This window comes from Falco peregrinus, chromosome 7 (genome assembly GCF_023634155.1).
Source record: "Falco peregrinus isolate bFalPer1 chromosome 7, bFalPer1.pri, whole genome shotgun sequence".
Classification (NCBI taxonomy): Eukaryota; Metazoa; Chordata; class Aves; order Falconiformes; family Falconidae; genus Falco; species Falco peregrinus.
This window is the reverse complement of record NC_073727.1, coordinates 5,865,694-5,891,265: the sequence shown is the minus strand read 5'-3', so window position 1 is coordinate 5,891,265 and position 25,572 is coordinate 5,865,694. Positions and strand designations below refer to the sequence as shown.

Sequence of the window (25,572 nt, the reverse complement as noted above, 5' to 3'; positions counted from 1 at the left end):
AGAACACAAAATGTGTTACTGAACAAAGATGCTAATTCTAGTCGAATAAGAGCAGAAGCCTAGTGAAAACAAGAGGTAGGTCTGATGTATGATGCTCACCTCATTTTAAAGTTCCCTGATCCGCCACCCTGGGCGGAACTGAAGCAGAACTCTGCCGAGGTGCAGGGAGCTACAGAGCCTCCCACCCACGAGGTGCACCGGCCACGGGCGGGAGCATCCATAGGGAGCCCTGAGGGAGCCAGGACCAACCTGTGGGCAGAGTCTACACTCGTTTGCAAGGTCAAGGCCTCTTGTTCCGTCTTCAGTTACTATGTTTTGCCCTAAAACCAATCTTAAAGTAGGTATGTTCGAAACACAGTGCCACATTAGGTTGGGTCTGCCATTTTAAGGAGAAATTACCACCGTAAGGCTGCAAGGGACCAGAGTGATGCCCTGGCAGGGGTTCAGATTCATCTCAACAAGGCTCAGCACAGACATCAACGACCCGCACAGGCAAAACCTCCTGCAGAACATAAGCATTCAATTACACAATACAGTAACATTACAGAGCTTGACGTAACTACTACAGGCTTTCGTACTTTTGTCTATGCAAAGTTTCACTGTACATGTAAAACATTAAGATACGCTCGCAGTTTCACATAGAACAATTCTACAGATCTTTACAGGAGCTCTCAGGTATTTATTTAAACATAATTCCTATCTGGTCTTAGAAACCTCATTTCAACATCTGAAGCTTGATAATGCGCTTCTTAAATGTATTCATTAGCAATTTTTTATTATTACAGATATATTAAATATTTAATAGTTCTATTCAATTTTCCTTATGCTCCCTTAATGCGGCGCAAGTCACAATTTGTTTCCCATGTGAACTGAAAAGATTTTAATCATAGGTCTTTACTCAGGTCCTTCCTCTCCACCCCAGACATCGATGGCTGGCATTGTAAGCATTACCTCCTACCTGTGTCTACTACCAAACTTCCGTCAGGTTTCAAGTAAGTCTTCCAAATCCAACAGCAACCAAGCAACGAGTCAAGGTACTACACCATAAGCATGAAAATATTTCTCTGGACAAGGACCATATTCATAGTCCAGACATTTGTACCAAATCACAAAGGATCTTTGGGATATGATAAACCCACTGAATATTTGAAAATATAATTTACTTTGTAATTTGTGCAAGTGTACTAATTCACACACACACCCCTCATATTCCATTAAACAAACACTACTTTACAGAAGGAAATGATAAAATGCAGCTCTTCCCATAGGTACATTTTCTGAAAAAATCATACCCATCAAAATGAGTTCTAAAAGCAGAAAAAGCAAAATTTGCTACTGCAAGGTTAAAGTGAATTAGGCCAGGAATCCAAATTGCTCCAGTATAACCATCTTAGGCTACTTCAGTGATGTTTTATGTATCAGTGCACTTACATATCACAGAATAAAATCTACAATGTTAAACTGCAAGAAAAGACTATTGAATATTCAGGTTAGGTTTCTTTTATATCCAGAAACGTCATTTATGCAATGCACAGTCAAACCACATGTCAAAAACAAGTATCTGTATCATCATCTAGATCGCTGAAAACAATGCCAGCTGGGTCACTGGACACTCATATCCAACAAAAACAATCTGAAAGAAGTTTATGGAAAATTTAAAAATACAGTATGACCAAAGTTCCCGGCCCTGTTTCTTCTATTCCCATGTTTCACACTTCTTAGAGGAGGGACTTCAAAATTCAGAAGTAGGTTTCAGAAAGCTGATTCACAGTCCCAAAACATTTGACCCATTTGGAAAAGCGTAATTCAGCTCATTCTGGAGCAGTTATTGTGTCTGGCACCACAAACACAGCATCCAACTACATCCACAGGTAAGAAGACGACAGACAAACTTTTTTAGGCTACTTGCAGCAACCGAGAACAGATTTCTAAGCGTTTAAGAGCTGTAAGAACAAAGAATGGAAAAGGCATTGACTATTTTACACAGAACAAACAAAATAAAAATCTCTGCTGGCTAGCTTTCTAAAATTTTTTGTAAAAAAAGGAAGTTTTAAAAAATAATCAAAAAAGGGAGAAATAATGATCAGCTGTTGGAAAAATAGCTTTAATGAGCACTTGTAGCACCACATTAAAACACCCAATTTGCTTAATAAGTAGGGAATGTGAGACTAAAACTACAAAAGGAGTGCAAAATGCCACGCTGCAACAAAAACTGTATCAGAAAAGGACAGAGTGCACCGAACTGAAGAAGAATTCTACATGGAAATGTACAGTAACTTCCAAGGACAAACACACCGAACTTCTTATCTCCAGCTAGCACTACATAGCACACCCCCTCCAAAATAATCTAAACCCTCAAAAATAAGTGCTTGCCAACATATCATGTCAGAAGTCCTAGATGATGGAGATGAGGGAAAGCTAAGGCTGGCAGCGGGGGGAGAGACAAGGGAAACTGGAACAAACTTCTATGGGAAACAGTGTTTACTGTTCGCTATATATTCCTAGGCACCCATACATCGGGGCAGCTGCGACCAGCAAGTCAAACCTGACTGGCCTCCCTGGTTTTGGACCACTGGTTTTGGAGCTTCTCCTGTCACCAACTGGAAGGTTGGAAAAGGAAAAGGAGTGTTACTGGAGCAGACCCTCCCTCCTGGGGGCTGGAATCCCAAACATTTCTGTAGTTCCCCAAAAGCTGAAGCTGTGAATTTAAGGGCACAAATTACTGCTTTAAGGGAAAAAAAACGCTTCTTAAAAAAAAAATCTCCACCTTAAGGTTTCCCCTGCTGTGCAAATTCCTGCTAATGTAGCTGTCTTGTTGGAGAAATGCCTAACCACCCCAGGAACACACCACACACACCCCCGCCTTTTACTAGGTCAGAACCTGGAGGAATCCTCCTTCACCGAGGGATTTGTTCTGGGTTGTAAGAAGATTATCTCCTCTTCAGTGGCCTCAGGTACTACGGTGGGTCTGTCGCCGGCTGCTAAATGGAGCAAGGTGAACTACTCTGCTACAGCCGTCACGTGTGGCTGCTCTCCTCGGAATTACCTTGCCTGAGTTCTAAAACACGAGGTGTCTGGCGGAGAGATGTCACTGAGAAGACTTGTCTCCAAGTCTCCCGAAGAAGGGAAGTATATCTGCACAACCATCAGGATACCTGCAGGAAACTTGTATCCCACCAACATTTAGGATCGTGGACATACCAGGCGCTCCTTACTCTATGTTGCTGGAGGCAAGGGAAAGGGAAGGAGGGAAATGCTCGGAAATTTATTTCCTGTATAACCACATTTACAAGCTGTTGGTACAAAAGGAATGGCCAAGATCACAGCACCAGAAAGGCTCTCCTCGATTATCCAGTCCACTCCCAAGCTTATCGCTCTGTTTTGCAAACAAACAGGGAAGGGGGGACGACACCACAAAAAAAAAAAAAACCAAAACCAAAAAAAAAAGACACAAATAAATACACACACCCCCAAAAAACCCTGGAGGATAAATTGCCATTTTCTCTGTAAAATTAGCACTTGCACCATTGAAAGGAAACCTCTCAAGCAGACGTAAATGCACTAAAATAACATCCCACCTAAGCACAGCCCCACTTGCAAAGAGATTTTGTAAGCCTCACACGAACCTGGTAGTAGAGGTCACAAGTAAAGACCATCGACCATCTAATCTTTTATCAAAACAAGAGCGCTACAGTGATCGCTGGTCAACAGCTTTCTACAACATCGCTCAGGGTATCTCCACCACCTCTGCCAATTCAGAGTATCACTGTATTTACTTTCCTCAGATGAAATCAATATGCTTTCTATAAGCAAAGAGAAACTAATTTTTTTTCCCAAAGACTAAAGCATCGCAAAAATACATTATTTGGATTTAAAAAGGTTATTATCTCTTTAGAAAAGACTAAAGATTAATAAAATCAGGTGATTAAAAAACAGATTATTAAAAAACCCACAAACAGTTAAAACACTGTTTCCAACTCTCCTTTTGATACATTAAAACAAGCAAACAAAAAATCCTTAGCATAAAAAGCCAGTGGCAAATTTAAATGTAACAGGATGTGTTAATAAAAGATAAGATTATAATAACACTACCACAGTTTATGGAAATCAACAGATTAAAAAAAGTATTTGAGTATTATTCATCCAGCTTCCCAGAATAAACAAAATATTCTGGATCACTCTGATGTCACCACTCATTAAAAGCCAATCTAACTAATCTTGCCTCAGATATCCATCCCCCAAACATTTTAAATGATGGAAGGAAGAATAATTTTCCATTTCTTAATTCTTTCAATTCTCTTTTTATTGATCACCAAGCTGAATGCCACAGACATACTGATCATTTATTTGGGTATAATGAAAAAAGCTAATTATCTTTAGCGTCAACAAAGAATAAAAGCACCAGAGAAAGTTACATACATCTCAAAAAAATAAGAAAAAGCAACTTTGGAGTACGGATGTTCTTAGCAAACCAGCCACAACAGAACAACAAAGAGCAAGACAAATATTCCAAAAGGTAAAATAATAATAATAATACTCCAGCTACAAATCAGTCACATATGGAAACACCAAGAGAGCAACAGTTCTCTGAAAAAGCAGTCCAGAATTAGAGATGTGATTGCCTTTGAAAAAATCTGGGAAGAACAAACAACACAATGATGTTATGAAAGAGACAAATACCCTAAGAGAAAAATATCATTATGCTACACATTAACAAAGACTTTGTATAGAAATCAAGGGAAGAAACTAAAACAAGAATTCATTCCTCTCTATCAGACAAAGATAAAAGCTCTGAAATATCACCATTTATAAATTTTGAGTACTACCAAACTAAAGGAGGGGAAAAAAGCTAAATTGAGAAAAGTCCTTAGAGAACAGCCAGACTATAAAGTTTTTCGGGTTTTCACAAGAAAACACCAAGATTAAATATAGTTAAAATAACTGACTAGGCTTAGCCTAGAACAGAGAATATGGTAGGGAATAAGAGGGAGGCAGAATATAATAATCTTAAAATATGTGAGTCTCATAAGGAGGACAGCGATTAATTGTGCTTCACATCTACAGATGGCAGTACAAAAAAATGATCAGCAGGGAAATTTAGATTACATATTGTTGGAAAGTTGGTCCAAATAAAGTTTGTTAAGTTGCAGAACTTGTGTCAGAAGGTTGCCAGAGCTTTCAATAACACCCCAGACAAACATCATGCAAGGACTTTTTGGTTTTGACTCAGCATCCAAACAGGGGACAGACAACTAACATCCGAAATCTCTTCCAACACTGCGTTTTTAAGTCCAGTAAAAATGTATGAATACATAATGTAAGTTGGCAGCCTTGTTGGAAACACAGGCCAATATTTCTGAAGTTAACTAGTTATTTTGGTAGGTAATTTGCAACATAAGGACAGCTGTACTAGTTCACCTAGCTTAGTGAGGCTAATGAGGAAGTGATATACTTTTCCATTTTCTTATTAAGACTCGTATAGCCGCACTGCAACCGAACCGCAACCATCCATTTGTTCAATAAAAATCTTTAATACACAGGAAGCACTCCTTCACCACCGTAAGTACAACCTTGACAACGGCCATGGATCACCTTCAAACATTATAAAATAAAAGATTATCTGGTTTTTAAGAAAAGTGGGTTTGGAGGATAATTTCTGTTTTGTTTGTAATTGGACATGAGTGACACTCCTTAATTCCACTCAGTTTTACTGGGGAAAACGTGGAGCACCTCTCAGATCCACCTGGTTCTTCAGTGAGGCCCAGTGGATTCATTCACAAAGGAAGAGTCCGAGTCCCATCTTCTCCAGCCTGGCAACAGAAACAGCTCCGGGAAGCAGAGAGCTGTCTCTGAACTTCAACCGGAATCCTAAACTGAACTAAAATTAAAAGGTGACTTTATCCATACATCTCCTCTCCTACTCCAACCCAGTGCTCTAGTTGCCCTGCTCGGGAAGAAGTCAGCTCTCTCCTATTTGCTTGTTACTGCCCAACGTTGATATTTAGGTTAACTTTAGCTACAGGTAACAGTTTCTGGGAGGAGGGAATGACTACGTTCAGCAGTACACCCAACGGGAAAGTGGAAGGGAACGCCAGTCTTCCTTCACGGGCAATTCCCAAAACAGTATCTCCAACCAGCTACGAAAGGAATAAAGTTGAGTCAGGGACAAGAACAAACTAGTGCAGCCTTGCTGACCCTACACAGCCAAAAGACAAAGACTGGAACATTCCAATTTTATTACAGAACTAATTTAGTCAAAAGCCTGGAATAAACTCAGAGCCATACTCAGGGAACCCACACGCTTTCATCCATGCAAACCAGAATTCTATAGCAGAGGATCTTTCATCCAACCCCACCAACCCCGCAACGCCTCTCAGTCGTAACTACTACCCTGTAGTAGTTTGATTGATCTAGTTTGATTTTGACTCTACATCAAAATGGGGGGAGAAAGTCTTCCTTCAGTCTTCAGCAACAACCCACCAAAGGTGCCCCTTCATCCTACTGGAGACCCTCTGTGTGCAGGGGTTGCCTCTCTCTCTCTCTCTCTCTTAGAGATCCAGATTTTCTGTTGAATTAAGATTTTGTAGCACATTGTTTCAAAGCACTGCAAAGAAAATGCACAGAAAAATACACAATTCCCATAAACAACCACTTCCTCAATAACTAGAACTTAATATTCTTCCAACAAAGATTTATATGTTTTCTTTTTGCTCCTTAGTTTAAAGCAATCCAACTGAATACTTAACCCCCGCCCCCCCTCTTCAAGGTGCTTTTAATCCTCTGCTCCTGAAAAACAAAATGTCAATATTTTTAATGATCATCCTATAATTGTTCTCTTCAAACAAACCTTGAACAAACAATACAAGGCTACTCCTGCCAACACACTGACCACAGGTCAAAGCATGTAGTAATCCTGTATTTTTAGCTCTTGAATATTTTTTATTGTTACTTACTGTTCAGCAAAAACCTTTAGCAGCGAGCACAGGACAACTGTTATTTCAAAACACTCGTCAACACATAACTCGAAACAGTATGCCATGCAGTATCTTTTCACTTCTTTTATTTCCAGAGATGTAACTTCTAAGCCTCCCTTCAGTACTACTGAAAGTACTTAATTACAAACTGAGTACACAGAAATTTCAGTTGCAAAACATCCAAAAAAGCAAACAGTCATGGAAACGAAAGGAGAAAAGGTATTCTGGGGTGTGTTGGGTTGTATTTTTCCACAGAACATAACCAAAGGCTGCTCTGAATTTGGCAGAATGGACCACCTCTGGTAAAATTTTGTTAAACAAAGTTTTAACTACAGTCCTAACTGGGTCTAATTGCACCATAAATCAGAAGCAGAATCTGTCAAAGTGGAAAAACCATGACCATGTAGGCTCTGAAGGGCAGACAACAGCCAGATACCTTATCTCCAATGCAGGGGAAGAAGGCACATAAACTGAGTCCCATCAACACCAAATGTGTAAAGGGGATAAAAATAACTGTAAGTATTTTAAAAGAAAAATAAAACCAAATTCTATTTCCTCAACGTTGAGTCTTTCAGTGCAGCTGAATTGCATTTGCAAGTTTTTCTCACCTTTATGAGGCATCAAGAAGTAATCACTGTAACACACATCACGCTGTAAGTGGCAGAAGCAGGAAAGCCGCAGCTATCAATACACCTTTGAAATGTTTGAGGAGATACTCACTTTGCCTAAACTCGTTACCCTGCTAATTGGAAGGAAGAGCTTTAGTTCACTACTTAAACTCATAAAATGCATCTAGGAGGTGAACAGGTTATTCAGAATTCTCACAGGAAGCATCCATTCCGACACATTAGGTTGGCTGTCACTGAGATGATTCAACGTGGGGAAAAAACCCAAGTAGCTCAATTTTTTTAAAAAAAAAAGCCATATCACACACACACACTCACTTGGGAGTGCCTCCATGTTACTGAGTAAGGATTATTTTTTTTTCCTGGAAAATCATAAAGGGGGTAAAAAAAGAACACAAACCAATGCTATTTACAAGTCTAAGACATTACTGAATACTCTGCAAAAACTTCGTTCAGATTGTTATATTTTAATAAAATGTTTTGCATAATACAAGATCAAGAGACATACTGAGACAATGGATTTGAAAGCTTACAATTCAGCTAGCAGTCTTTTACGACATCAAAATTCTGCTAAGGTGTTTCTAACACAAGCCTTTGTAACATTAGGCTAGCACTAGGGCAGGCTAAAAGACAGTACAGTGCAGAGAGATGCTAGTACAGAAACTCCAGAACTCTTGCAAAGTAGCAAAAAGTAGGAATAGATACGAGCCAGTGTCCTCAGAGAAAAGGATATCCATGGTCCTGTCATTAACTGAAGGTTACCTGGATAAAATAATTCTGGATCTTTATCCAAGTAATCCTGAATGCTCTGTTACAGTGGGAACACATCTGAAGATTTATCTAATTACACAATCTTCTTTCTCTTTTTATGGCTGAAGAAATTGTATACAAGTTCCAAAATAAATTAAAATACATGATGAATAAATTCTGTACTTAAGCTGTACTTTTAATTCTGACCTTCAATTTTTAATCATCCCTTGGTACCTGCAACTTTAACAGCAAACATCCCAAAACCTTCAGTTTACACACACTATTGAATAATAAATAAAAAAAGCCAAAAAAGCCCTATGCAGTTTTTGCCTCCTCTGAGCCACTCCCTGCGCATCCACTGCGATGTCGCACAATTATTTTTTTTTACCTTACGCGTTGTTCAACGGAGAGACTCTTTCAGTTGGTGCTTTTTGCATGTTCCTCCAGCTGCCCAGTGGCATGCTTTCCATGACAGATGCTCTGGCTTCATTCTTAACATATGTTCCAGATGATAATTCCATCTTCTTTTCTGGATAACTTTAGAGCCAAGGGGTTTTTGAGCTGTCTAATGAATCTTGGCATCTGTTATAAATTCATTCCATTTAATACATAGTATTTTTCTAAGGCACTTGCTTTCAAAGGCATTTAGATGTCTGTACCTTTGTTGGATTTCCAGCTTTCACATCCATATGTTGAGATGGAAAGAAATATCTGAGTTAAGTTTCACACCCTGGTCTTTAAAACATGGATTTTTATGACCATATCTTATTTAGTTGGTAAATGAAACTGTTGCCTTGCCAATTTGTAATGCGAGCTCCTTACTGAAATCCCCAGATGACAGGCACCTCGCTACCAAGATACAAAAATTTATTCCCTTCTTTTATTCCTTTACTTTTCCAGTGTAATATTTGAGCTGGGAGTTTCCAGGGATTAATTATATTTGTCCAGATTTTTTTTTTTCCTTATGATTATGTAATAGCATTGCAAACAAAACAAAGAAACAAAACCAGAAAGATAATGCTTTTCATTGAACTTCATCTTCTAATCACTGAAGGACAAGGAACTGTTGCAGCCTCTCAGAAATCACTGCAATTACCGTGGGATTTTTCTTTGTTACAGAAACTTCTCAGGTTTTCTTCAGCAATTAAAAATTGCCAGTCTCTCCAATGTCAGCTTTCAGTATTTTTTTCCCTGAAACCCTATCCCCACATTACACTTTCTCCAGTTTTTTAATTGATGCTACTGTATCTAGCAATAGTTACTTCATTTCTATGCCAAAGTTGCTCACATTCCCAGCCTATCCAACCCATCTTGTAGATGTCTCCATTCTCTGTATCCTTCCCATTTTATCCATCACTCCATACCCTCAACAGGCCCACCAGCTGCTCAGAACCATGCAAAACCAGTAGCATTTACCAGCGACTCCTTCCAACAAGACCAGAGAACAACTGTAGACAAAGTTTAGCAAAACTAACGATGGACTTTTACACCAGTAATAACCAATAGCAATTACAGCATGAATCAAAAGGAAAATACCTCTAAAGCATTCTAATTCTTCCATTTTTAACGTTTCGAGTCAGGAACAGAATCTCTAATTACGGTACAAGCTGAAACCATCACTGCATGCTTCTCTCTTTCAGAAACAACACTCTTCAGCATGGCTTGAGCAGAAAAGGCTGTTTCCTGGGAGGATATCCTTACAACAGACTCTGAGAATGTTCTCCTGATCTTTACTCTCCTAGTACCTGGTCCGTATCCCAGGCTTCACCACAGTTTACACCATTCTGTAGTTAAGAAAGCACATCATAAATTTAGCACGTCTAAAATTGAGAAAAAGATCACCTCCTTCCTCAGAACGAGGACTTAGCAAAACCACCATCTTTACATGTGTTGTTGAGTCCTATCTTTCCAATTTTAAGCCTCTGTAAGGCTTTATGTACACTAAAAGCATTTGTTTTTAAGATGGTGCATTTTTAAACACCATTCTCTTCCTATATGGTATGTTCTGAATAGCATTTAATACTGCGTTCTTCAAGTACTGGTTAAATCACAATGCCTCTTAATTTCTTGGTAGAGAGTAATTGTTAATATTTATCTATTCTGAGGACAGATTAAAATGTTAATGAATGGATTCATTTCTTGCTTTGTCTATTAAAAAATAAAATACGAACACTGTAAGTGAAGAAATACAAACAGATTTTCAAGGAACTCCAAAGACAAAAAGATATCCGGGGCATTTTTAAGTATGTCCACTGGCAAAATTCAGAGGCTGTGGTAAGCCACTCTTTTTATAAACTGTGCATCTAAATAGTACACAACTTTCCTCTACACTACAGCTACAAATATATTAACATCAACAGTCTACCAACCAAGGACAGCTTTCAGGGAATAAAGTGGTTTGGGAGAAAGGAAAGGCTATTAATATGCTAAAGCTCTAGTGCAGGATTGTATTTACTACAAAAATACAAAAGCCTATTGTGAGGCAACTTACCAATGACAATGATTTCATTGAACATGAAGACCTGCGGCCTTCTATCCAGCAAAAGTCACTTTATTACAGAGGTATTTTCCCTTTTGTAAGGCAACAGACACATAAGAAGTTTGTGGCTGTGGAGAGAAATGAGCCTCGCTCTCCAGGCCCAGGGGCCGTGCCCCAACCGCTGCATCATCCTTGCAGACCAGACTTACTGACCAGAAGACCTGCTGTAAGTGCTACTTACATCTGCATGTCATTTTTAACCTTGTAGATGATTTAACACAGCATTTCTAACTCACCAGAAGCTTCTCTGAAAGGCTTTTTCACCAGAAGTTTGGCCAGCGCTGGAACAGGCTGCCCAGGGAAGTGGTGGAGTCACCATCCCTGGGGGTGTTTAAAAGATGTAGATGCGGTGCTTAGGGACATGGGTCAGTGTTGGTGGCAGGGCTGGGGTAACAACTGCACTTGATCTTAAAAGTCTTTTTCAACCTAAACAATCCTATGGCTCGGTGAAAGGTCAGACACACTACGGATGACCAGACAGCGATGCTTTTGCATACACATTGCCTCTCAGTCAAAAAAGGATTTCTTCTCCCCTGTATTTTACCCAGCTCTGGAGTAGCAACTTGTTGCCTCTTTTATGGGAAAATTCATTACAAGAAACCAACACTAAGATCAGATTTTATGTTCTTATATAAGAATAAGTTTAATTATTGAAGTACATTCCTGGACCACACTCAAAATATCTATTAATATTAGAGTTTTTAAGAACGTAAACCTCATTTGAGTGGATCAAGCTTTTATTATCAAAGGTAGTATTATTTGCCTGTCTGCAGGAAATTATTTAAACTCTCACCACCAATACACTCAATATTTGTGACGTTACCTCTTAATGACTAAATTGATACTCGGGAGGCTGGCACAAAAAAAACCCACCTCACTTAGACTTACACATAAGTATGTACTACACAGCTATTATATACCACAAATAATGCACTATGACATAACTGCCTCCCTAACTCTCTCTCTGCACACTAAATAATACCTAAAGCTATCTTCTTGGAGAGGGTGCACAAAGTGATAGAAAGGATCCCTAAAATAAACTGGGGGTGGTGGGGTGGGGGGTGGTGTTTGGGTTTTTTTAGTGGTTTTTATGTTTGTTTGGGGCTTTTTGTTATTTTTATTAGAAAAGAGAGCTAGCATTATGGTCACGGCAAATGGGAAACTACAAGGTGTTTGTATGTGCCTGGAGAATAGGACACTCATTCGTCATGAAATCTATTTGGTCTACTATCAGCATGGTTGTCCCCATTGCTGCACATAACAGCAATTCTCCATCTCCTTTGGAGCAACGATGGCTGGATCAAGTAAAGGAAAAGTTTGTTAGCTCTACATAAGCCTCTTTGTGCCAACAGCAGTTCCACATAAAAACCCTACACGCATGGTGTAAATTAAATGTGTAAGATCTTGGCTATGATTGAAAGCCATCCAAAGGGATCCCAAATACAAATGCTTACAACAAAAATTCATTTCAAATACTCACTGTGCAAGATATCATAAAGAGCTTGATCCTTCTCCAAATTTTGGTGTACAACCAAACAAACCCAGAAGCAGGCTTGCAAAGAATAGTTTCAGCCAAAATCTACTTTTACAGGAATTGTATCAAATGTAGCAAGAACTCTATGGAAACTCTACTGCAGAAACCCTATGGAATGCTCAAGACACTTAAAAATGAAAGTTATCTGTTGTTTCACTGATTGTCCACCAACACAGTATGTGTATTCTGAACTCTGAGAACCGTAAGTATAATTTTAGTCTTGAGTAAAACCCAGAAGCCAACAACTCGCTAGACTCAGAAGGATATCTGTCTATCATAAGCTTTGGGTGGTTTTGGGGGTTTTTTTGGTTTAAAATACTCTTTCTAAACAGCTTCCAAACTCTAAACCCAAGAGGATTAGAAAGCTACTGTATCATTTGGATTAAGGAACCACTTAAATGTTTCAGACATTAGCCAAGTCAGTATTCTGTTAAAAATTACTTTCCTTAAAACCTATAAACATACAGGAAATAGGAACCAGCTAATCTCCCGGTGGAGTTCTTTAATTCAATCACGTTTAGGACTAGCACAGGGAGTAAATCAGTGGCCCTTTTCTAAACATGGACTTCGAAGAAAATCATCTTGAAATACAAACTAGTTGTGCTGCTGTCTGGTCGCAGTGACAACCTGGGGTTGAGGTGCGGTCTATTAACCCATTTCTTCTTGCAAACGAGGGAGCTGGCCCGTCCCTCCGTGCTGCCGCTCGCGCGTCCCCACGTGTGCCAGCACTGCTGTTTGTGCAGCTACATGGCGAGTCAGGTCAGGGAAATGATCCATCTGAAAGTTAGCTTGGAAAATTAAAATAGATTTGTTTTCAGCCGGTAAGTTTCCTGGCATGATTCACCGTGTCACCATTACAAGCACAAGTGCCAACGCAACTGAGCAAGGAGAGGACATGACACTTCCCCCATCTCAGCTACAGCTTCCACTTCACACAAGTTTCAAGTAAACATGGAACTGCATCTATCGGGGGCAAGTTCACAAGCTCCTAATTAAAATACAGTAGTTGCTGCTGTTTCTCAAACTAAGATTAACTTGTTCTGAAAAGTTACCGATGTATTATATAAACTGGCATGATAGTATAAAAGTTAGCACAGTTCAAAAGAGAATACAAGCTTTAAAGCAAAGCAATCCATGCTGTACAAAAGCACGCGACTTGGTTAAGTATTTTCACACATGTAAAAGTTGTACCAAAATCCATCTCCACAGTTTCATCAGGTCAAAAGAGGGCAAGTATAGGTTGGGATGTTGCCATGTTCCTATGGATTACTCTCCCAGTGATCACAGGTCAGGGGTTTCCTCCAGTCTCTCTGGAAGACACCTAGCAAAAAAACTTAACCTGAAGAATTGATAAAGGACAACTGAGTTTTTTGCATCTTATTAACATCCTCCCTTTGTACGCTCTAACAGATTTCACCTCCCCCTCTGCAACACATCAGGAGGATAAATAAAACCCAAATCCACTGCTTCTCCATCAGGTTGAACTTCAACTACTGTTAGACTCATTCTACTTCCTCTGCAAACAGTTCTATTTTAAAAAAGCACGAACATTGAAACGTAAAGCACTCAGAAGTTTCAAAGGGATTAACAAACTCACATTCAGGAAGCCTCCAAGGCAAAGTAGCAATACTATTTCCATTTTATCTGTGGGAAACTGTGACTTGGACAAATTCAGGTTACAATCCACAATACTGAGTGCCAAAGTTAAGATACTGTTGGCCCAATTCTCTACATCATTTACCAGCCTACACCTCTTTCTTCCTTACATAGCTGTTCGTGAGTTTATTGCAACCAGTAGCACAGAACATTCGTATGAAGTAGCAATCGTTCTCTCCCTGGTGGTGTGGTTCTCATTATCCAGGCCTAGTTAGCAGCTATCTGTGCAGACTATTCTCCTTTCAGTAACTTTCTTAGCACGCCAATGTTGATAGAAGACCAGCAGGAAGCTAACCCCAGTATAATTTTTACACTTCAACTGTGCAAATGTGAATAACTGAGGATTACGCAGTTTGCAATTTCAATGTAAAAATGCTAACAACAACTAACAAAACTGGGAACTTTTCAATTTTAGACGGTTAGTATGCAATTATACTGTAATTCAATATTTTTCGGAAGACTACCTCCAAAGGCAAAACAGGCAATGTTTTGAAAGTGAACTTCTGAACCTATCTTGAAAAAGGGAACGTGTTTTCTTATCAGCGTGCTGGCATCTGACACTCATTTCCTATCTGCCTACCAGTTTTAAGAAAGCACTCTGCAAGAAAGCAAACTATAAATTCTGAATTTACAGTAAACAAGATGTCAGTTGCAATGATCTTGAGTGCAAAGAAATGCACTTAGATTTATAACAAGTAAGCTAACGCTGCCCTGATTGGCAAGGGAAGTTATCAATAATAGCACAGACTAGCTGGGACATAGCTAGAGATGGTACTAAAGAGGTCTGGAAAAAAGTAAGACTGAAGGTACACCTACCTTACAGAGAAGGAGCATCACATCTGAAGCAAATCTCCCAATTATCAACTATTACAAGCTCCAGCTTACACTGTGACCACACCTCATACACTCCCACTACCAAGGGGCTCCTGGTCCATAGGAACAGACGTGACACTGCAGCCGAAGCAAAGCTCTGGAAACATGCATAGGTAGTACAGACACCAAAATTGTAGCACCTCTGGACAGATTTGCTCCTATAGTGCCACATATGTGCTGATGGAGACCTGCCCTGAGACCCAGGGAACCCTCCCAGCGCAAGTCAAGGTCTGTGCTGCTGGAACCCAGCCACACCGGCTTGCCTGTGATTCAGGAAAGATCAAAATGTTCTCAATAAGCTGGTGGCTGAATAAATCCCCAACACTACCATCACCTTCTTTCCATGTTTTGGTGGGAAAAAAAAACCTCTCATTTTGTCAACAGATTGCAGAGATGCTCATGAAGGGTCAACAGTTCCTCTAAGAAAACAGAAAGCAATCGAGACAGCATTCGAGTGATTACAAAACCTTCTTCCCTTGTCCTCCACCTTCTATTCATTCCCTAAATCACCACCAGCCTGATGTCTTCCCAAAGTTTATTTTTCAATATCTCAATTTGCAGTCTCAATTGCCTCTTTGATATCCATGCCCTAAAACGTCTGACTTCTCAGTCCAGCCCTAAAACTCCTTCAGGACCTAGTTTCAAGTCACAGCTCCTGACCTTATTAATGTTTTTGACGGCTGCAGCAGGGGTAGTATAAAAGAAGTGGGTCCCACAGAGGCATAAGCTGATTGACTTAGCTGAGGTGAGAGCAACAGGTACATGGACTGCCTCTGAAATAAAAGAAAGCACAAAGACTGGGCAGATTTGTTGGACTGGCACGTCGGTATATTGAGGGAAGATGATTTTTTGATGAGGTATCACAAGCAAAAGTGACATAAACACAAATTAAATTAAGTTTGATGAACAGATTACAGTATGCCAAAGGTATTACACAGCATGACTATTTAAGCTTTAAGTAAAACTAAAAAGTAGGAGTTGTATTAATTAAGAAACACGTATTTGTGAAACAGTTCCTCAAAGTCTTCCCCAACAACGTATTCTCGACATTTGCTGGTCTTGCAGCGGTGCCAGGCCAAAAGGGTTCTGGAAAAGGACAACGAACCATTAACATCTTGCTTCCCTAATCCCTGCAACAGGGTCAACCTTGCTCCTTCGGAAGTACCACCTTCATGGGTAACAAACTGGTATGCGTGAGAGAAACCAGTATGAATGGAGAAGACCTTCAGAACGTGAGCAATAAGGCAGCATTCATTACATAGGAAACGGAACAGACATACAAGGCTATGTAACACCAGTGTGTCCAGAATACTAAAAAAAAAAAAACCAGAAAAAACACACCAAACCACCCACCAAAACATGGCCTAGGTCTTTTCCTGTGTAACAAGCAACTTGTTGTCGGGATCAGTAAAAGCACTTTTCTACCATAAAACTCAGGATGTGCAAAAGTCCAAAGCCCAAGGTTATGAGCGCCAGAAACATGCCTTACAAGCCACTGAAGGGATAATGAACAGGGATTCTGTTTAGGTACTGAGGCTGTTCAGCTTCTTTTCAAAAATCTAAAAATCAACAGCACCAAGGTCAAACATGTTGATCCTCCCACAAACGTTCCACATTAAGAATTCCTTATTAATACAAACAAAAGATAACACCTTACTCCCTCTGAATATATTACTGCATATTCTACCTGATGTATGAGTGGTAGGAACTAATAAATTTGATCCAAGAACATGCACAGAAATTTAGCCAGTACTATCTACCATACAGCTCCATCTAGAAAAGTGTCATTTTTACCAATCAGAGTCACAACCATAAAACCACTTAAAAACTGGGAACAGGCTGTATTACAGCTACATTGAAACAAAAACAATTTTAAAAGAAACTTAAAAATTAATCAGCCACACACAATTATCTAAACTGGCATTCAGCAAGGATATTGCAGAGAAAAAACTTGAAACTGTTTAAAATACCTTGCCTTTCAGGCTTCAATTACTATAGCAAACTGCCTTTACCTACAGAAACTGCTAATAATCCAATGTGGAGAGCTGCAAAAATAACACTTATCTATTTACTACCTAAAAAGCACCTGGAATAAACAGTTATTTAGCAAAGGGAGCACTCCACACTCATCCTAGTTACATCAATTTTAAGATTTTTCACACGGGTCTGACCTTCCTTCAGGGACAAGAAAGGTGCAAAAGGTTATTCCAAAAAGAAGAGCTTTGTACTCAACTCCAAAGTGAACGGGCTGGAGGAAGAGCGCAGAGGGTCCTTCTCCTCTCCCAGCGGGGCAGCCGCAGGAAAACAGCCTCTACATACACAGTTCTCTGCTCGTAGTGTACATGGAAGCAAAAAACCCCAGTGTGTGAGGTCTCCCCAGCTGCAAGCAGCTTTACAGATTTACCTAAATCCATTTCTACATTGAGTGCACAATACAGAAATCTCTGTTTGAGAACTTTAAAAAAAAAAAAAAATCTAGTTTAGATATATGAATGTATAAACACGTATACAAGAAAGCTTGCACTGTTGGGTTTTTCTCTCTTTTGTCCTCATGGAGCTACCTTTCACATTCATATATTTGATGGGAACCTTAGAGTAATTCACATTTTCTATTAATGAGATAGAATAGAAAGAGTATAATAAGAGAGGCTTATTTCAAGTGGCTCATCAATGAAGACTTTAAACTACTATTCACTAGGACAATTAGAAAAAAAATAGTTTAAATTTCTTCTACTTTGTGTAGCAGATGTTCAAGATAGTCTATTTAAATTTGTCTTTGTTAGAGGTGTGTTAAACCACTCAAATAATTCAGACAATCTGCAAACAAGATTTCTGACAGGTTGTGAATAACACTCAATTAGTACCATAACTTCTGAGATTAATTTTTCAATCAAGGCATTCCTGCTCCCACCCCCAAAAAAAAAAAAAAACAAAACAACAACAACCAAGCATACCATGTGAACTCAATCTCCAGCATGTATTTTCAAAATTAACATCTGTTTGTTCTTCGTTCAACTGTAAAACCCCATGTCCATTAAATTAAATTACTTAGTTCTTTCTCAAGAACTAAGGTGGGGGCAGGGGGAAGACATGTTACCCTAAGACTGTAAATAATTTGTACTTTAAACAAGGATTGTATTCCTATTTGGAACAATACATTTATTCCACTACACTATTTCTTTTTCTTGATAGTAGATACAACAACAATAAATATTTTCCACATGGTTATTTCTTCAAATCTCATGATAACCTGCATCATGTCCTTATTTGCAAACATGAAAACAGACCAGTAGTTGAGGGAATATCATCATAGTAAATCAAACACATCTTATTCTATAAGCAATATGAGCTTAGAAATCTAACACTACTTCAGATAATTCAATTCTGGATACCAAGAAGTTATGAAAGGCTACATTTAAATAAAACAGGAAAGAAAAAAAAAAACACAAACAAAAGCACTGAGTGAAAAATTGTATTACAGTATTTCAGTGATACAGTTTACAGGACAATCTCATTACAGGAAAGCTTAATGACATCTGGTTTTTACCACCGTCTCATTACATCAAGTTTCTTAAGTTATCATGGTTATGCCACAGCAATTTTATACTTCAAGCTCCCTCTCTATAAAATTGGTATACTAGTACTGTACTTCAGGTGAGCATTGCAAGATAAAATAGTGAGATTCTATTAAAGTCACCCTCATCAGCAAGTCAGATATATTATCAATTCAATATAATTTGGATAAAAATGTACCCTGTAAGCCATGTAAAGACCGCCATGACAAACAGCATTACCTAATGTAACACACTTGAACACAGAAGCCCAAACAGAGGTATGGTAATTGAAGTATGACAACAGAAGCACTGGCTTAAACAGACAATATTTTGCTTTATCTTTAAATGATTCAGCCATCTTGGTATGCCATACACATGAGGTATATCCTCCCCAGATTAAAAAAAAAAAAAAATACTTACTCTTTCAATTAAAGAAAAAGTTAGTCGACAGGTTAAATTTAAAACTGGGTCCTTTAAAAAGTTAGCATCTGTGTCAGTTTTTCCTTTGTCCCAAATGATCTTTTAATAACATGGTAACAAAGACTGTTAAACCTTTTCATATGTTTAAACTAATTGAAATCTTGTGCACAGGTTATATATAAAGAAATTAGGTTGCAATTAAGTATAGTTATTAATGATTCTTAAATCTAATTGTTGTGACTATTATAGACCACAGACAAGGTCAACTCTACAACTCAGGAAACTTTAGCTTTAAAGAAAAAAAATACCACGTGAATTATATGCATAAAACCCACTTTTGTAATGATTATCACTCTCATCATACTACGCATGTTCCTCCATTTAAAAAGACAGCTGTTTTCAAACTGATAAATTAAAAACACATCCCCCCCATAAAACATTTTTAATTTAGTAAATACGGTAAAAACATGTAAAGGAAAATTACAAATACTAAATCTTACGGTAATTTAAAGCAAACACTCTGCAAAACATTGTGCTTAAGCAAATCCAAAATGTAAAAGTCATTTCAGCAATTACTGCAGAGTCCTTACACTAACTGCATAAAGGTCAAATACGTGTTTTAACTTCTGCGTGTCAGCAGCAAGGTTCAGATCCCTGTATTTCAGATTTTTAGTCAACATCGCTTCCCTTTCACCTGTATTCATTAGAAGGGAAAACACTGGTGTCATCTCAAAAGGAAACTCACAGAGGAAGACAAACACACTTCTCTCCTCATCTGGCTACAGGAATAACTGGAGAACAGAGAGGAGAAAGAAAAGTCACTATCCTGAAACAAAACACACCGAGCCAGCGAATTGCAAGAACATCTTTGCAGCAGCATAGGGACACATGGCCGGGAGATGCTTGGCACTTATCACTAGATCCGAGACAGTAAGACACAGACGACCGTAAAAGGGTCCATACAAAGTACATTCCCACTCTTCTTGCCCAAGCAGAGGCTCTGCTCTAAGCCTGCTCCTCTGGCTCTCCACTCGTACAGGTTCTGCCGCCTCACGGGATACAGCCGCATCAGTCCTTTCATTCCGATAAGAGCACTTTTGCAACAAATCTTCCCATCACCCTAGTTAATGCACTTTCATTTGCAGTCCTGGAGTGCACAAACCTGGTTTCTTTCAGATGAAAATAAAAAACCCCACAAGATGTACTCCGGGAGCACCACCACTGCCACAGGGGCACAGGAGCAGACAGGAGCCAGCCCAAAGTAACCCTCACTTTGCTCTGCAAGCGTGCTGTTGATAGCTACCAGGGCCCCACCACCCATTACTTCATTCTCTGAATCTGCTCTCACTGGCTGCATCACCTGCCCAGGCAGCCCCAGCTGCTGTGCTTCAGGGTCTCCTTCCACCTGTGAGACGGGACCTGACTGCACCTGAGGCTCAGTGAGCCTCCCAGGCTTTGCTTCCCCTTGGGTTTGTGTCTTCTGCCGGCCAAAGCTCTCACCTCCAGCCCGTTACCTCTGCCTGCTTGGCCATTCACATAAACACCTAGTCTCCCCACACTGAAACTTCTCCTAAAGACTACTCAAAGCCCGAGTACAATCACCCTTAATTAAGCAAAACTTAATTCTGGCATTCCTTAACTTTGAGCGCTGACTGATTTTGAAAGAGCAATACTTCAACAGGTCTATCATTTAAGCGGACAGAGAAAACCAGAGCACTGAAGCCAGCTGCATAGCATCCCATTGACGCCGCAGCGCTCAACCGCAGGGTTAAAAGCTGACAAACACATAGCCCTCAGCCCTCTGTTACTGACATGGATACAGCACGAAGGACAATAAAGCAAACATTTTCTCAGTGCATTTCACAGCCATTAAGAATTGTATCGCAGTGCCCTAACGGACTCTGTCTTCCCCAGCCTCCTCCCGCACCTCACGTCAGATCCCCAGCTCAACTTTCAGTCCTCCCCTCTCACTCCTCCATCCAGCTCGCTTCAGCCATTACAAAGGTGGGTTATCACATTAGCCATCTCCTCCAAACCATTCTTCACCCCACTACTTTCAAGTCATCCTCATACTCTTTAACCGAGCTGCGAAAAAAAGGTTGTTCCGTTTTTTCCTTGTATCACAAACACTCCAGGCTGCTGAAGGGAACAATTTTAAAAGCTCCCAGGCTATACCCACATCACCAAGTAATTTGGCATAATAGAAGCAGATCAGTCAGCTGGTGCCCAGGCTCCTAAGTTCCCAGCATATAGGGTTTACAAGTTTTATTTCAAGTAAAATTCGGTCTGGAGCCTCAGATGGAATGTTGCAGCACACGTGTGGCTCAGGGCTGTCCTGGCCGGTGGGGCTGGAGCTCACTCGGTGTCCACCTGGAGAAGAGATCCCATGCTCAGGTTCCTCCAGGGGGATCCTGACTTGTACCTTCCAAACCCACCCTGTGAGCCCAGCCAACATGTATTGAGTAGGGCTGATCAGAAAATTCATTTCAAAACTCACAGGACGATAGGTTGCAGAAGCAGGGCAGCTCTACCCAGACCCCCAGTGCTTCTTGGTGCAGAGAGACAATATTCAGCTGTCAAAATAAGAAGTGTCCACTGAGCACATTCCAGCTTTCAGAATTTAGATTAAGGCTGATCCTTTTTTTTGTTGTTGTTGTTGCCAAGAAAAAGTACTTAACAACTTCAATTCTCTTGCTCCCAAGCAAGGTCAGGGTAGAAGTTGTAATTACATGTACAACCATTGATTTAAATGCTTACAAATTCCTGACATTGGAAAACGCCACTGCACTTTTCCTTTTGTTTTCAGAAGCAAACAAAATGAACGCTTTAATCCACCAACAACCAGAATAAGTCAGACACAGAAAATTAAGGACAATATTAGGTCTATCAAAAAAAAATTCCACTTAAACCTACACAGTTACCTATAGTAAGAAGAAAAAAACAGCCATCCATTCAGTCAGAGGTAATTAAAATATGAAAAAAATGCACGTCATGAAATGTCTTTACTTAGAAAACAATTACTAACAAAACTGACATCAAAATGTCAGCTCAGCAGGCTCTTCTTCAATTAATATAGTAAAACAGCATGAGGAGGAAAATCTTTATTTTACATTTCAGAATTTTAAATATGCAGTAAGACGCTGAGTTTCATTGTATGTTGTCCTTTTCCGGACACAGTGATTAACATGCATATCCAGTGCTCACAGAGTTGCTATCAGGGTGTAATAAGAATGAGCAACATTGCATCAATGAACTGATGTCATGCAAAAGAATATTATTTGGATCATCCTAATCATTCCAAGACATTTGAAATAAATTTATATGACATCATCAAAAAAGGAAATCAGATACCCAAACCAAGTAAATAACAATAAGACTGGAAGGAAAAATAACTGAAAAATTTAAATAGTTCCTATCATGTAGAATTCGATTTGTTATAAGTATACATTCCAAAATAGGAAGCAGGCCTTAGGCTTCATACAGTTTAGCCCATTTTCATCTGCAATACCCATAATGCACCCTGAAATGCAATTTATGCAGGAATACTAACAGAATAATAAAACTTTTTCTCTCATTCTCTTGGCTTCTTTGACATTTAATGTCAATCTGCAGTAACAAAGCTAATAATGATCTTTGTCTTCACACACTGCTATTGAAACAAAGCATTTCTTTGCAAATTAAAGGGTAATTTTGTTCCCACTATTCCAGTCTAAATCTTTCTGGGCTAGAATCACAGAAGCTCGTGGCATAAATCACCCTATAATCCAGATCACCTTGTCTCTGCAAGAGAGACGATGTTCTTTTGGAAATCATCATGTGCACAACCAGAACGCAAAGCAGATCAGCATGAAGCATGGAAGATTTCATCCGAAGTTCATTGCATGATACAAATGCCAGATATTTCTAGAGGTTTCCCATTCAGAGCTTAACGTACGGCAACCTTCCAAAATCTGTAAATCGCATGGTGACACATTATAAAGCGACATCTCAAAGACTTTACAGGCACTCAAACGTAACAAAAAATCATACCTTAGACTGGATTATAATTAGGAACATATTCTTTAGTCATATGGCTCCCAGGTCTGCAAAGTAATTAGGTGTATGCTGAGCTTTATGCAAGTATTATGTTGATTTTATGGGGATTACTTGCTTTTGTAATACAAACTGAACCACAGTTATTTCAGCATCTAGAAAGTTTCACGCCCAGTACCACATCCACAACAGCTTCCAGGCAACCCTCTACTGTGCACCTCTATTGCTACCTCCCCCAGCTGGCACAGCAGCCTACTTAGTCCGATACATCGGTGACAGCAGCTGCAACAGCCAGGTTAAGTGGGAACTGCTGAGTCCAGCTTCCTCTTCACTGCCAGTTACCCCCAGAAACGGGGCAGTGCTGAGGATTAAGTATTAACAAGACTGAGGCCTTAATGGCCATTAATTCCATATGGTCAGATTAGCTTGCTGCAGATCAGCAGATAAATCAAGAACACTCACATGCGTAACCATGTAATGCCACTGCGCACAGCATACGATACATCAGAAGAACTTCCCATTAAAAGGTAGAACTTACCCCTCTTCTGAACCCAGCCTTCCTTCACAATGGTAACATCGCTCATGATGGCTCCACTCTGAACCCCCAACTCAAAAGAGTCTTTCTTTGAGTTATCAGCTTGTCTGTTTGGCTTCTCTTCTGCAGCTCTTCCCAATTTCTACTGATGAGTCAGCCTGGAAGGAAATATTACAGAAAGAATTTAAGTCTTTTCTGGTTTTTTCACTTGACAGCCAACAAAAAAGTCTCTGTTGATGTCTTCAACTGACTGAGCTCATATTAAAAATCTGCCTTTTTTTTTTAATTAACCATATAACAGAATCACGTTTCTAGTCTTAGAGCACATTTTCCATGAACACTCTGATACTTAAGAGAAGCAGAATGTGTTACATATTAAGTTGTACGGCACTGTTACAAAATGCAGACAATAGAATTCTCTTGGACTAACGCAGAGGATGCTGTTAAATGAAAGGGTGCCGGTACCGCTTCACAGATCCAGCTCTGAACCCACGGCAGCTTTAACCATTCCCACATTTGTCAGGACCCATGCAACAGACAAGCAGCTCCTCTACAATGGCAGAAACCCAGCTTCTTAGGAGTACAAATTAACCAAAAAAAGCCAATGTTTAGTTTACGAAAAGAAGGAGCGCACATTCTCCTGAGGCTTTAAGCCAGGCAGTCACAACGGTGCTCTTTTCCCTACAAAACTCAGCTTGCAGGGGACAGAAGGGAAGTTAGCGCTGGAACAGGACATGCCACTCTCAGAAGCCACAGCCCTCTCTTCTGACCACCTCACCCCCAGAGCACCCAACAGCTGTGAAGAAGAGATAAACAGCACTACAATTGAGTAGGAAGAGAAGCCAGAGGGCAGGAGAGGTTTCCTTTTGCAGCAGGACTGCCTTTCCCCTCCATCCTTCAGAATAAAGAGAAGCATTCAAATATTGCTCATCTGGAAAAGGGTGGGAAGCCAAGAAAAGGCATGTCTCTGATGGTGGAGGAACATCCTTCAACACACAGGCGCACACGTGTACACAGTGCCAGCACGGAACAGGAACCCACACGCACATTTAGTACTAGCAAATGCAGCACACACATCTCCATTTAGCAGACTGACCAACAAACGTAAACATGTGAAACAAACACAACTGCGCTAGAAGCAATCTGCTTAATTAACGAAGGGAGAAAGGACTGGGAAAGAAACCAGTTTAATTCAATCAAGTACACGCTAAAAAACAAACACTTCTACACATACAGGTTATTTCTTATTTACCATTCGAAAAACGTGTATTTGCACCACACAGCAGCTAGATGGAAGGCTACTTCTGTACGGATGCTGTGCCGTGCAAACAAAACTCGGTACCAGTAACTTTTTTCCAGCGGTATGCAACAAAAAACGCAGTACAACCTGATGTTACAGCAACACCGAAGTGTGTCCATTTTTCAGTTTTACTTTCAGCAAACTATTTTTTTTTTTCAAAACCTTGCAGTATTTCGGCTGCGTAAAAGTAAAAGCCACGATGCTAAACTCATTAATACTGCAAAGTTGAAGTAAAATTCAATATGGTGCCTCTGAGACACCTCCATGGTGCTGGCAGATAGGACAGTAAGACCAACGCAGGCGATGCATCTTGCATTGGCATCATACCCTGTAGCATCTAAAAGGACACCGGACACCTGTGTTTACACAACTGCACCCTGCCTTAAGACTGAAATATTGTTTAAGCTTTCCTAAGAGTTAAAAAAAAAATGCTATGTACAAGGTTTTGGAAGAACATGAGACCACTTCGTTGTTCTTAATTGATCTGGCTAGCTTTAGCTGTTTAGACTTTGCATCACGTAAGTCACATAAGGCAGAAACACCCAGAACACACATTTCCACATCCTTCACCTTACTGGTGTGAAGATACATTATCAGAACTTTTGTTTGCATGCTTCAAACCAGAGGTAAGGAAATCTATCGTGGAAGGAGATCCTGACAGATCGAGGCACGCACCCGACAGCAGGCTGCGGTTTTGCCGTTCTGGATCACTGCAGCACCGTATCAGCTCTTCATTACAAACACGCAAATCACTACAAAGCCAGAGGTGAGTGTCAAAC

The 25,572-nt window shown here is 39.8% G+C and overlaps 1 protein-coding gene across 3 annotated transcripts in view; it reads right to left on the bottom strand.

Annotated features, from left to right (window-relative positions):
- AKT3 (AKT serine/threonine kinase 3) overlaps positions 1-25,572 on the bottom strand; it is a 161,998-nt gene that overhangs the window by 123,032 nt on the left and 13,394 nt on the right. For 2 of the 3 annotated variants that reach the window (XM_055810983.1, XM_055810982.1), the window contains exon 2: positions 23,497-23,651. In XM_055810983.1, coding sequence (XP_055666958.1) covers positions 23,497-23,542 — 46 coding nt within the window. In that variant the 5' untranslated portion in view covers positions 23,543-23,651. Of the gene's footprint in view, positions 1-23,496; positions 23,652-25,572 lie in introns of those variants that run through there. The other variant, XM_027779862.2, reaches the window with a different exon arrangement.